General features: G+C 50.7%; 4 protein-coding genes across 4 annotated transcripts; 1 reads left to right on the top strand and 3 right to left on the bottom strand.

Annotated features, from left to right (window-relative positions):
- MAA_10805 (Small GTPase superfamily, ARF/SAR type) lies at window positions 1–819 on the top strand (the record flags this gene model as incomplete). Its single annotated transcript, XM_011412724.1, has 1 exon — window positions 1–819. One exon carries the CDS (start codon window positions 1–3, stop codon window positions 817–819), a length of 819 nt encoding a protein of 272 aa, XP_011411026.1.
- A 503-nt stretch (window positions 820–1,322) lies between these two features.
- Window positions 1,323–2,854, bottom strand: MAA_05961 (Pyridine nucleotide-disulfide oxidoreductase, FAD/NAD(P)-binding domain protein; the record flags this gene model as incomplete). Its single annotated transcript, XM_007823959.1, has 2 exons — window positions 1,323–2,668; window positions 2,737–2,854. 2 exons carry the CDS (start codon window positions 2,852–2,854, stop codon window positions 1,323–1,325), a joined length of 1,464 nt encoding a protein of 487 aa, XP_007822150.1.
- An 884-nt stretch (window positions 2,855–3,738) lies between these two features.
- On the bottom strand, window positions 3,739–5,205 carry MAA_05962 (Histone-fold protein; the record flags this gene model as incomplete). Its single annotated transcript, XM_007823960.1, has 1 exon — window positions 3,739–5,205. One exon carries the CDS (start codon window positions 5,203–5,205, stop codon window positions 3,739–3,741), a length of 1,467 nt encoding a protein of 488 aa, XP_007822151.1.
- Window positions 5,206–6,465: 1,260 nt separating this feature from the next.
- Window positions 6,466–11,988, bottom strand: MAA_05963 (SSU processome component Utp10; the record flags this gene model as incomplete). The annotated part of the gene is made up of 3 exons (XM_007823961.1): window positions 6,466–7,371; window positions 7,423–11,551; window positions 11,612–11,988. The coding sequence occupies 3 exons, from the start codon at window positions 11,986–11,988 to the stop codon at window positions 6,466–6,468; spliced, it is 5,412 nt and encodes a 1,803-aa protein (XP_007822152.1).
- Window positions 11,989–12,718: the final 730 nt, after the last annotated feature.

Raw genomic sequence — 12,718 nt, 5'->3', positions numbered from 1 at the left:
ATGCCTCCTTCACTTTCCGATTTGGATGATACAGAAGCATCTCTGTCAAACAGGGTCTCCGCCCCTCCTTTGATTGACTGTCTACCTCTGCACGTTGTGTCTGAGATCTGCGATAATATCCTGGGTGATATTGGATACTTGCAAAAGCTCGGACATCTTCCATCCTACTGGAAATTCCGCCTGACCGATAATTTTGGAATCCGTTTAGAAGGCCTAAATTTCGAAGAAAAAGCAGCGGGTTTGGCAGCCGAGCATCGCGGGAAGCCAAGGGAGCATCACGAGGAAGATCTACGTCGTTTGAGATATTTAATTGAAGCCGTGTTCAATAGACCACGTATTTGCCATTGTGCTTTTACCGGGGTTGAAAAAACACTTAAAGATCTCTTACGTCTTGCTGAGAATTCGCCAACCTTGTACTGCCGTGATCTTGGTGAGCTCTTTTTGAAGAAAGCACACCAGGAATATGCGAAAGACATCAAAACAGCCAGAAATCTCCTCGGTGAGATTCATGGCGGGTCTTTTTGGGGGGATAAAAATGTCGCCGAAGCTACCTTTCCAAATGTGATGGCGCGACTGCTTGGCTGTGACCGCCAAACATTTGAGCCGGCCAATGTCTTTGACGAAATCGGGGCTATAAGTCCTAATATATTGAGCGATATTCTTATCATCAGAAGCTGCAATGAGCCTGATTCAATTGACTATGCAGATCTTATAGATGTAGCTGTCGCTGCACGGAGCTTGGAGAGGAAACTGGATGAAATCGACCGCGGGCTTCAGCACGCCATCGGGCTCTATTTTCCTACATCGGACGACAATTAGACGACGGTATTGTTTGTCAGCCTTGATTTACTGCGTTAGAGAAGTTTGACGCAGAGGAGTTGTTTACGGGAAACGGTACTTTCAGAAACCACCAAGGTGGTAAATCTACAGAAGGCTTGAGGGAAAGGCGCACCGCTCTGTTTGGGGAAAGACATACTGGGAGAATTACAGATGATATCGGGCGGCACCTGCAACTAATAACACGCATCAAGTCTGAAAAATTAAATCAGACAGGCTCTTCTGGCATTTGTTCTATGGTTGCCAGCTCGATAAAGACAATCGGATTGATCGTTTTGCTTGGGAAGATTAGCCAATACAATGGCACAGAAACTACTACTTTGTGTTTTCGCAATTGCTTAGCTAGAAAATAACCTCACGAAATAAAACGAGTCCAGCACCACTTTCCGCAGGTACTAATGACGTAAGAAATGTCGATCAAACTGTTCTTCTATATGGGATTGATGTCTATACCTATAGTCCCCCAACTCCTTACAGTCCAAACTTCAGAACCTCGAAATGTCCCTCCCAAAAATCCAGGTAATCACCCAGTACACCGGAATCATAATCTTATTCCGCACACTCATGCTCCTCGTCAAGTACGCCGTGCGCCAAAGAACCCAGGCGGCCCACCCCCTCAAATTATCAGCCTCGCTCTGGTGAATCGCTCGCCAGCTCCCCAAATACGTCATCACACCCCAGTTCTTAAACTTGAACGGCTTCGAGGCTTCCTTGTCACCCCTGTTGAGCTGCTTGGCCAGATAGACTGCCTGCTGAGCCGCGACCTGCGCCGTGGCAGGGTAACTCGCGCCCTGGACAGAAGTACAATCGCCCACGGCGTACACGTCCTTGAGTGTGGTCGTCTCTGAGCCATCCCCGGCACCCTGCAGCTGGACCTGGAGGTTCGGGTTGGTGACGATGCCGCCCGTCCGGGGATCCTTTGCAATCTTGCCGACCCCCTCAATGTCAGACTCGACGAGGGTCTTGACCAGCGGGTTCTGCATGAGCCCCGTGCTCCAGACGACGATGCCGGCGCCAACCTCCTCTGGTTCCTCCTTGATCTGCAGCATCAGGACGTGTCCTTGTCGGCGGATGCGGGTGAGGTGGTGCTCTGTCTTGACCCGGATGCCCTGTCGCTTGAACGTCTCGGTCGCATACGCGGCCAGCTTACTGTCAAACATGGGGAGCACCTTTGGCGCGATGTCATAGACGGTAATGGCGCAGTGCTTCTGCAGCTTGGGATACATCCTCGACAAGTCGTCCTTGATCAAGTCGTGCAGCTCTGCGGCAAACTCGATGCCTGTCGGACCGCCGCCCACGACGGCAAAATGCAACAGCTTCTTGCGCTCCTCATCGCTCGTAGTCGGCAGGTCCGCCGTCTCAAACGCCTGCAGGACCTGCAGTCGGATAGCCCGCGCATCGCCTACGTCTCTCAAGAAATTGGCGTGCTCTTTGACGCCCTCGATGCCAAAGGTCTGGCTGTAGCAGCCCACGGCAATGACGAGCTTGTCGTACTTGACGTCGAATTCCTCCCCTTTGATCTCGGGCCTGTTGGTGGCGGCACTGACGTCTCCACGCAAGTTGGCCTCGACGCGGATGGTCTTATTTTTGAAGTCGATGCTGGAGGCCCATGCTTGGTGGAACTCGTCGAGCCCCAGCCGACGAACAGGCTCAATGGCCGCGCGAAACTCGAGGGTCCCTACGGATGTTGACGCGAGGAGAGGGGTGAATGCGAAGTGGGATCGAGGGGAGATGAGGATGCGTGTGGTTTTGGAAGGGGAGAGGGTGCGCGCGGCGGCGTAGCCTGCCCAGCCAGAACCGAGAATAACGACTCTTTCTTTGGTACTTGGGGCTGGTATGCATTAGCTACATTGTCTCGTCCTGGAGGTTGCAAGCGGTGCCGTGGACAACGAAACCTACCATTGGTAGTAGCAAGTGTTGAAGCATGCCGTCTGGATATCGCATGAGCTGCAGCTCGAGGCACATGCGTCGAGAGCTTCATCAACGACCGGCACTGTATGCGAGTAAGGCCGTCCATGATTCCCTATGCTGTAAGAAACATCCAGCTGAGTAGTCCAGGTCAAGATAGATTCAAGATTGGGATGGAGATGAGGGCGAGTCATATTTTAATTTCTTCCTGACCTAGCTCGGAGCTCGGAATGACATCAGCCTTATCGCACAAACTCAAACTCAATCCACATGTGAGTGGACCTCAGCAACAGTGAGCACCAGGAACAGTCAGTCATCAGTCAGTCAGCCACCAGCATTGCACCCAATTGCATTATGGCTGATTACGGGAATTGTCGCAGCCATGGAAACGGGGGCTTGAACAACATTATTTTGCGTCCAGCCGATCAAGAACGGACCGGTTGGGAGAGGCAATGGAGACGATAATAGCTCGGGGAGAGAAAAAGGTGGCGGCACATGCACTGGTGGGTACAGGCCGTCTTTATCGCTACAGTATGAATACAGTGTAGAGCCGGCTGCATCACACTAAATATTCCTCCATAACAGGTATGTGGGGCGTAAACACAGTGCGCCGCCGTTGATGCAAGTAGTGACCAGCACAGTTGCTAAAGAAACATTAAGCTGAGACGCACCATGCAGAGCTTATAACGGCTGCAAACATTTGCAAGGATGAATTCAAGTAAAGCACCGGTTTTTCCGGATCTAAAAGTAATCCATGAAAATAAGTACCAAGATTCTACGCAAAGATGGCGCGTACAAGTTATTTCTTCCTGAGCAACCACTCCCACGTCAGCTCACATGAAATCACTTCCAATGTAGATCCTGGCTACGAAAAGTCCACTCTGTTGTAATTCAACAAATCAAGAAAATGGCAGCACATAACAAGAAGGCATGGGGCCAATTCTCTGAATTTCGAATTTCATAAACCAGCTCCGCCAACTCACATTCCCTCGCCTACTGTTCCCTCTCCGGCTCCCGCTCCGTGCCATCACCATACCAATACATCTTCGAAAACCTAAACATATCCAACAAATCATCATCGTTCTTCACCGCCAGCCGTAAATGCAATGGACCGGTGCCGCTCACCATACAATCTCTCCTGTAATTATCCGCCAGCTCCAACAACTCGGAAACCAAGTACGCGACGACCGCCACCAGCCCGGCAATAAACTCGCCATCTCTGGCCAAGTTGCCATCTCCACAACGAAGCGCAAGAAACCTTTGAATCCTCTCCCCGACTGCAACTCCATCATACCCTTCAATGGATCTGGAGTTGGGCCTCGTCATGGCTGCGTACATTTGCCCGTCGATAGACTGCAGAGTTTCATAGTTTGGGAATAGAGACGCTGCTATTGAGCAGGTGGTAGCTTGGGCAGAGGACGCAGGGACCATGACCTTCTCGAGATAACTCATTAAGACGTTATTCAGAAGCGCCACGATTGCATCCTTCAACGGCTCCGGAAACTCGGGGTGGCCAACACCCTCCGGAAGCTGGAGAGCAAGCCGAAGGGCATCCACATCCGCGGCGTGAAGAATATGCTCGTTTGCATCATAAGGTCCCAAGCACTCGGCCTCGGGCGGTATCCTGTGAACCATATCAAACAACTTGATCTGTTCATGTAACTCGTCCAGCCCGTCAAGTTTGCACCCCTCTCTTAATTGCCGATGAAACTTTTCCTCGCTCGACTCCCCCAACGCCTCAACCCTCAACGTGCGCTCCATCCCAGCAAATGTCGTCTGTGTGAAGCGTGTATCTATAGAGAACCACAGGAACGATCTTGCAGCCGTGCGGTCGTCGTTGAAACCGAAGCGGCCAAACATGTATTCCGACTCAATGGTCATCCATAGCCCATGTGTCTGATTCGCCCTCTTGTGAGCCCTCACACCTTTCCACTTCTCAATGTACTCCTCCGCATGGCCGTAGTCAACAAGACCAACATGTTCTCCATACACGTACGTATCCTCGCTCTCGTTCGCTTCCTCCTCAGTGTCAGCCACATTTTCCCGACAGCGGTAGTCGTAATAGCCCCAGTCATATCGATTAATGGGGAGCACCCCCTCGGCCACGGTATTTTCATCAAGGAATCGACTTCCACTGCCGTCTTCATGAGGTGCTCCGGAGACACGAAGAATCTTGTCAATCTCCGTCTCCAGGTTGACGTGGGAGTGACACACAAACCAGGCCGCGACTTCGTTCGTCCTGTTGTCCATGAGCTGATAGGCCAGCCAGGTGCCGTTTTGAGCAGCGATATTGAAGTGCACGAGCTGGCATAGGACTGTCCCACCCGTCTCGCGCTCGAGTGCACTGGGAAACGGCTGGATAGGCATAGACTTTCCGTGCCACATATTGTGGAGGTGCCCGTAGCATAGGCATCCTGACGAGACGGTGAATTGGGAATGAACTTGGGGCTTAGAGGTCATTGTAGTAGTAGGGGGCGAAATGGCTGCACTTGGAACATATTTAAGCGCACAAGGTTGAACGTGTTTATAGACCCCTTGTGATGCTGAGTTGGCAAATCTGTCTATTCGAGATGCTGCATAACGGCGGACTAAGGATCCAGATGTCAAGAATTGGCGGTGGGTCAACTATTATCACAGGGGGGCTGCTGCCTGGCCTAAGCGTCCACTGGTTCCTTCCGTATTTAACTGGTATCTGACTTGATAGCTTTTCATCTTTCTTTAGCTAGTCCCTGCTGGAGTCTAAACGGCATGTAAGTGGAAATAAGACATCGGATTTCGAGAATCTCGAAGCAAAGAAAAAAAAGGCCCATAAAATTATTACTCAGGTTGCAAGGAAGTGCAGGATTGTGTGTCGAGATAATACACAGTGAGAGCCGATTAAACATTGACTGTAAATTAGCGGCCGCCGAACCCGAGTTACACTGTGCTCCGTTTACAGCACGGAGCACCTGCGCAATGTCGTGTCGGGGGCGTCGGTGCTTCGGGCATGCCCTGCCGCCGCGGATGCCGACAGACTAGCGCCGGGAGTCAGGACCAGCCCCGCAGGCCGCTGCTGTTCCAGTATTGGCGGGTTCCGAAGTCTCCCGTTCGCCCTACTGATGTGTATGCAAAATAGACTTGAAATCGGACACAAAGTAGGATCCCGAGGCTGTCAAGTGCATTCCAACTTCAGATGCACCGAGGATAACCCACGTTGCCGCCGCCGCTTTGTTAGCTTGCAAAGACGAAACGTCAGAAACATCCCATAATAGACATCAATTCATTTCAGTTCAGTGAATCAAAGATTTTTCCATAGTTAGGTTATTTAAAGACGCCATTGCCACCGTACTTCTATTGTGCGAGGTTACGCTCAGAGACTCACTCACTTTGCCAACATAAGACTCGCTGTTTCAGCTTCCCGGGCCACAGGAGCAGCCGCCACGGATGCTTCACATACCAATCGCTGTATCAATCAACGGCAAGCAAGAAAGGCTTCTACAATGAACGCTTGCGGCATCAAATATCCATTGCGGGGATTCACATGAGATCGACAGCACGTCACAAGCTGCCAGCCACATGCTGATACAGATCCATTCAGGAACCCCTCTTGGGTTCCCATGCCCACAACGATAAGGTGTGTGTATATGCGAACATATGAATTTTTTTACTCCAAGATACATTTCAGACTCCGGCATTTCATCTTCAATCAGCGTCAACATCCGTAAGCCAATTAACATGCTACTACTGCAGCATGCTGTCCAGGCTCTCGCCCATTACGGCTTCAATTTTCACAATCCATCGATGCGTTTCCCTCTCCACAACCTCGTCGTCGTCTTCCTGTAACTCGCTGATGCGGGGCAACATCTCATGCAGCATCAATAGCCACTCCTCTCCCAGTCGATCCGTCAATGCCTGCTGACATTTGACTGCTGCTAGTCGGACCGCCGTCTGCTCTGATTTGAGGTGCTTCATGAGAGCAGCATTGATTTCCTTTTGGTGTGCTTGCGAGTCGGCAGCAGCAGCTAATTCCACAACGGCTGGAATCAACCGCTCAGACACATCTACAGAGCCGGCCTGGAGAAATTGGTCCATGAAGACAGGAGCGATGGCCCCAAAGTGGGATGGAGCTTGCCAAAAGTCGTCCTGATCATGTTCAAAGCAGGTTGCCAGAACCTGCAATACCCGACTCCACAGCTGCCGGTCCTCAACTGACTTGGGGTTCACAGCTCCAAGAATCTTGGCTGCATCGTCAATCACGTATGTGGCATAGTTTGTGACGATTGACTTCAAGTTTCCGAAGAATGCATTGAGAAAGCCGTAGACGCTATATTGCCGGAGGGTTCGTCCAGACTCATCACTCTTGGGAAGATTAGAGCTTGTCCATTCCACGATTTGTACAAACAAGGGCCGGAATGCGGCGTCGTTGAGTTTATAAATCATCTTGAGGGACGCCTCATTCAGGCTCGTTTCGATGTCGGCAACTTCGCGCAGAGATGCCTCGCTCTTCTCGCCCTTGGCATCGACTTGGCGACGTAGGTCAAAAGCCTTGACTAGGATGTTAGACAGCACTGATATGTTCTTTGTAATGCTAGACTTGTTGTGCTTGTCAATTGCAGTGGAAAGAACCGTGAAAAATTCATGAATGGCCTGCAGCATGAGGTTAGCCACTGTTCTGTGGCACGGCGTCGGCGTACTTACAGAGAACCCGGCATCAGTGGCCTTTTCCCAATTGCGCTCCAGCGCAGTAAAGACTTCTTTTGCCTCCAGCTTCTTGGCGAGGAATTCCAGACAGCTTGTCCGGCTCTCATTGACCTCGCCATCTAGGCCAGCTTCGGCTGATCGACTGGACACCTCAAGAATCTTGTCAAGATACGTGGACAACATGTACGGGAGATGCTCCGCTAGAGAGCTGATGAAACCGTAGCATGCGGAGTGAAGCTCTCCGTCAGCGTTCTCGCCCTCCAGACTGGCCTCAAGATACTTGACGGCCTCTGGGATGGCAATAGGCAATACCGGAACAACGGCATCCTGCAACACATCAACAAGCGATGTCAAGCATAGCAGAGCCATGACACGTAGGCGCTGTTCCTCTTGACCCAGGCAGTGTTGGCCAGCAATCGTTTCAGCCGCGGCGACGACAGCCTCGACATCCTTCTTGCCATACTTTTCTGCAATCTTGTCTACACAGGTAACCGCAGTATGCTTATAGCGTATGTCGCTTGATTCCCGAATGGCAGCCGTGAGCTGGGGCAAGAATGACAGCAGAGCATTCCTGGAAGCGGGATCAGTGTTACTTTCCGTCTCAACCCGAACCTCGAGGGCACGCAGGACCTTTTGCCGCAAACCCAGATCAGGTCGGTCCAGCAGGTTCTCCACTGCCTTGATGAATTCTCCAATAGATAGCAGGTTGAGCAAGTTGGACAGCGCAGATCCACATCGTCCGTGTAGCGTCCTGTTCGTCTTGACGGTGTCGGCCAAAATGAGAATGTTCTCGAGCAAGGTGGCATAAAACTCTCGCACTTCCGCTGTGTCCATATCCTCCCGATCAGCGAGTTTTCCAATTTGAGATCGCAATTTTTTGTTGGCCAAAAAGCTAGGGAGTGCCGAAAGTTGCCGAAGGGCAACCTTTTCGACGTCTTTATCCCCATCGTCAGTGATCCCTAGTAGGACAAATGACATGCCGGGTTTGGGCTTGAATAGATCGGACACGAGCTCCACGACTTTGACGAAGGTTTCCAATTGCGTTTTTATGTCAAAGTTGTTCAAGAGGTCAACAATGAAGGATAAGAGTGCTTCGCTGGTGTCGTAACGGTCGACCAGCATGCTGATAAGGGCAAAGAGAAAATCTCGAGGTCCCAGAGTTTCGACTAGAGCCACGAACAAGCCTTGTCGTCTGTGAGATGGGATGTGCTCGTAGGCGGTTGTGAAGCTGACAAGAATGTCCGAAGCACCAGCAACAGGCCCGTTTTTCCCATGACGAAGAGACTCGATCAAGGGGGGCACAACCTCCTTGATAGTTTGAGAGACTACATGTGCAGAATAGTCATCGCTTTGTCGCAGCACAGACGTCCCCATAAAGGTGAAGATGGGCATGACGCTGTGAAGAACAAGATTGGGGGCGGTGGTGGCAAGATTGGCAACCAACAAGAGTGCGGCGTTTTGGACTACAGGACTGGACGACTTCTGGATGCAGTTAACAAGCAAATCACCGTAGCCGCCAGAACTATCAATTGTCAATGCCTTGTCAGCCTTGTAAGTCGGCATCATGGCCAACAGACTACGAAGAATCAAGTTCTGCAGATAACCAAGCTCTGAACCAACGACTGTTCTAAAGTGTTGCAGTTCTGACAGAGCTGTGAAGAGGCCATCCAGTAACTCGGGATGCGAAACCGGGTCCGAGTTATCAACAAGCTGTAAGACAAAGGTAACTTTACGCAGTGCTTGGCTTAGCTCCGGTGTCACATGAGTGATGAGGCTTCGACTGACATCCGCAGAGCTTGTGCGGCGGCGCTTGTTTGGAGGCGGCTCCGTGATCATCTTGGTTCCAGTCTGGATAGAATCAAGGAAGAAGGATAAAATGTCGGTGGTTAGGGGGACCGCCCGAAGTAACTCGGCGGCTTCTATTGAAACGATTGAGCTTTCGTCGTCTGAAGAAGAGGGTGACTCTTGCGAGATTTCCAGGAGCTGCTCTGCCACCATGAACTTAACAGAGTCTTTCATGGAGGGCCACATCTTTCGCAAGCGGCCGAAAATGGCTCGCGTGAGGTCTGCCTTTTCTCTTTGAGCAGGGTCCTTGAGCAACTTAAAGAGAAACTCGAGACCCTCAGTGTCATTGGGCACGACAACATCAACGAACCGAGAGTCCAGAGTCAAAATATCTTGTTTCTCTGCAGTGCATCGCCTTCGGATCTCTGATTCACTCAGACTTGTCCACCAGTTCAGCAACGGTAACAACATCCGTGTTCGGGGCGTGTTTCCAACACCCTTAACCTCGTTCAAAGATTTCAAAAGCCTGTTTTTGACCAGTATCAAAGGCGTCAATTGGGCATGAGAAGCAAAATATGACAGTATTTCCAGTCTAGCCGATTGGCCCATATGATCTTTTTTGTCCAAGCCTGGTTGAGGAGCAACTTGGTATTTGCCTTGCTCAATGACCGACTTGAGAATTGATGTAATGTGCTCAGGGTCCATAACACACTCCTCGATGCTAGGAAGAAGTTGCAAGTGCAGCATCTTTGCAGTTACATCGACAGGAAGAGGCTTGTTATCCTTGGCCTCGCCGTAGAGTAAGCCGGAGTCCCAAGTCATCATTGACTTGGCTGAGATGGGGGGCGTGTATAGGTCAGTGACCACGGCGATGAGCTCGGCAGCCGCTTGCCGAACTCGTTTTGAGGGATCGCTCAGAGCCGTTACTGCGTACGGAATAAGAGCTTGCACGTCCATCTTGCTTGCATCGCTAGACTTGAGCCTATTCTTGACCATATTCAAAGCGGCCATGCGAGCCAGGGCAGGATAAGGCCCAGACCAAATTCGAATAAAAAAGCTAAAATACGTGGAGTCCTTGAAAGCCGCCTCGCGTCCGAGCTGGGGGATTCCATCAAATTTAGCCATCATATCGCTTTGCTGAGAAGTCTCAGACATGATTGAGAAGAAAAGGTGGCTAAATTCTTCGAATAGTTCGTTTGGTTCAGGCAAAAGGCAGGGCGAGAGTGACTCTTTTCGCGTAGCAAGCTCATCAACGGCACCACTCAAGTCCCGAGGCTTCTTAGCACTTTCCGATTGGTCGGTTGTTGTGTTTTCATCCAGCACGGGAGGATTTCTAGTTCTGAATGAGAGGTCTAGTTTCATTTCTAGCTCTTCAATATCGAACTCGACATCTTGGATAACTGACTGAATAATCTCACCAGACTTCCCAGTAGTCTGCGATAGAGATATTAAAGCAGAACCAAGCTCTCGCCTTAGCGCGCCATCTTCGTCGTTATTATCATCGAGCTTTAGGGCGGCCAAAAGCAGGGACTTGAAGATGACTGCGATTTGCTTCTCCTTGAGTATTGTGCTGCCCAAGATGGCCATGATGGTAGGTAGTCCCCGGGAATCCCCTTTCTTGGAAAATCGCTCAATCAAGGCGAGGCAAAGTCCATTGGCCAGTTTGTCCACCCTGTGTTCCTTGCCAATCTCGACCAACATGGGGCCAATATCTTGGACCTTCATCAGCGCCTTGGTGACTTTGTTGCTCATTTGTTTCGCCGATCTGAATTGTGCCATGATTACAAGACATACAAGGCCAGGCCGAATCGTTTCGTTCGTCCAACCGTAGACGGTCTGCTGCATGAAAGCTGTTACCGCATTATCTTCCAAATTTCCCTTGGAAACAAAGACAGTCATCGCCATGTAAGACGCAATTTGGAGGCCAGGCACCTTCTTCATGACGAGAGACTCTGCGAAGATTGGACCTAACCTGTGTAGCAAGTCTTGAGTGTTGTGACTTTGAACAGAGGCGCGACCAGATCGTGTCCTATCCAACATTCCATTTACAGCTTCGGTCATGAGGCCACCCCAAAACATAACTAGGGCAGGATAGTGATACTGTTTTCGGCATGATTCAAGCGTGTACTCGGATAACGAAGACAGGAACTCGGGATGGTGGACTGTCTGGTGTACGATGACTGATCTCGGTGGTGACGTCAAAGATCGGATGTACGGGTCGAGAAATCGAAATTCATGTGGAACTTTGGCGGGTAAGATGGACAGAAGTGTTGCAAACGTAGGAATAGAATGGTAAGGGAGAAAAGTCATCAGCAGAAGGGCTGTGTTCTCTTCGTGAATACTGAAGTCGGGTTAGAATAAAGATGGCGCGTGGTAGAGGTGAAGTGGAAGGATAGCATACCGGAATCGGCGAATTAACCACTCAATCGACTTGATTGCTGGCATAAGTCTTATCTTGCTTCCGGCCAAGCGGAGGAAGGCTTCAATCTGGCGATCGAGTTCCTCATTCTCGCTGGCGGACAGCTGGGTTCTGTCCTGGGTCTGACTCTCTTCGCTGAAAATAGTCGATTGGAATCGTGCAAAACGATTATCAAGCTGGCAAAGCTCCTCGAATCCGGGATGGCATATTGTATACAACGTCTGGTAGCTTTGAGTAGCGGCGACACGAGGCTCCCAGATGAGAGACTTGGAGTGTGCAGCCTTCTGGGTTTTGAAGTTGAGAGTTGACTTGGAGTTGGCGGCAATTTGCGCCAACTGCGAAGCGAGAGAGGTCGCCATGGCTGCAGCGCTTCAAGACTCTTGGAGCCGAGAAGGCGAGCTCAATGCGGCGTGGTTGGTGTTTGGCAACCAGTCTTGTGGCGGGCAGAAATGAAGGTCTCACCGAGGGTCTATTAGTTAACTGGTAGTTTGTAGTTGCTTGCCAAATTTTTTTTTTTGGCTGGCATAAAAAATATGGGTCTGAGCTAAACCGGCTTATCGATAAGGAAACCTGCTTGACATTGTATGAGGGGAACTTGCAAGTTCCAACGCAACAAGAATGCCAGGAGTCCAGGACTCTGGGGTGGGGCTGGTTCCTCGGGGTTTCAGCCGATGCTGTACTACCACATTGTTCCGGCCCCCGGGCATGTGGCTTCCAGCACTTATCTGAAAGTGTATGTACATATGTACATACAATACATGTGGCGTACTCCATCAGACTTCGTAATTTCAAGGCTTCAATATTGGGGCCCGGCTCAACGACACCTCGCTCCCAAGCCTATCGACGGCACCTGTGGAGGCAAAAAGTTTGACCAGACCGGGTACCTGGCCGCCGTGTGATCATAATAGATCATGGTAGGGCATACGGAGTACCAATTCACTAGTGTGCAAGCATTGAATATACTCCTCCCCGGGCGGGCACATCATAACAGTGAACACCCGATAGGCTTCCCTTCCAAGATTCAGAGCCTGCGTGCCTAAAGTACGTACCTAGGCAATGGGTTCATTGTTCTGAGTCCGGTGCTTGGAT

Source organism: Metarhizium robertsii (genome assembly GCF_000187425.2).
Source record: "Metarhizium robertsii ARSEF 23 chromosome Unknown MAA_Scf_2, whole genome shotgun sequence".
NCBI classification, from domain to species: Eukaryota; Fungi; Ascomycota; class Sordariomycetes; order Hypocreales; family Clavicipitaceae; genus Metarhizium; species Metarhizium robertsii.
This window is presented reverse-complemented; position numbering and strand designations above follow the sequence as displayed.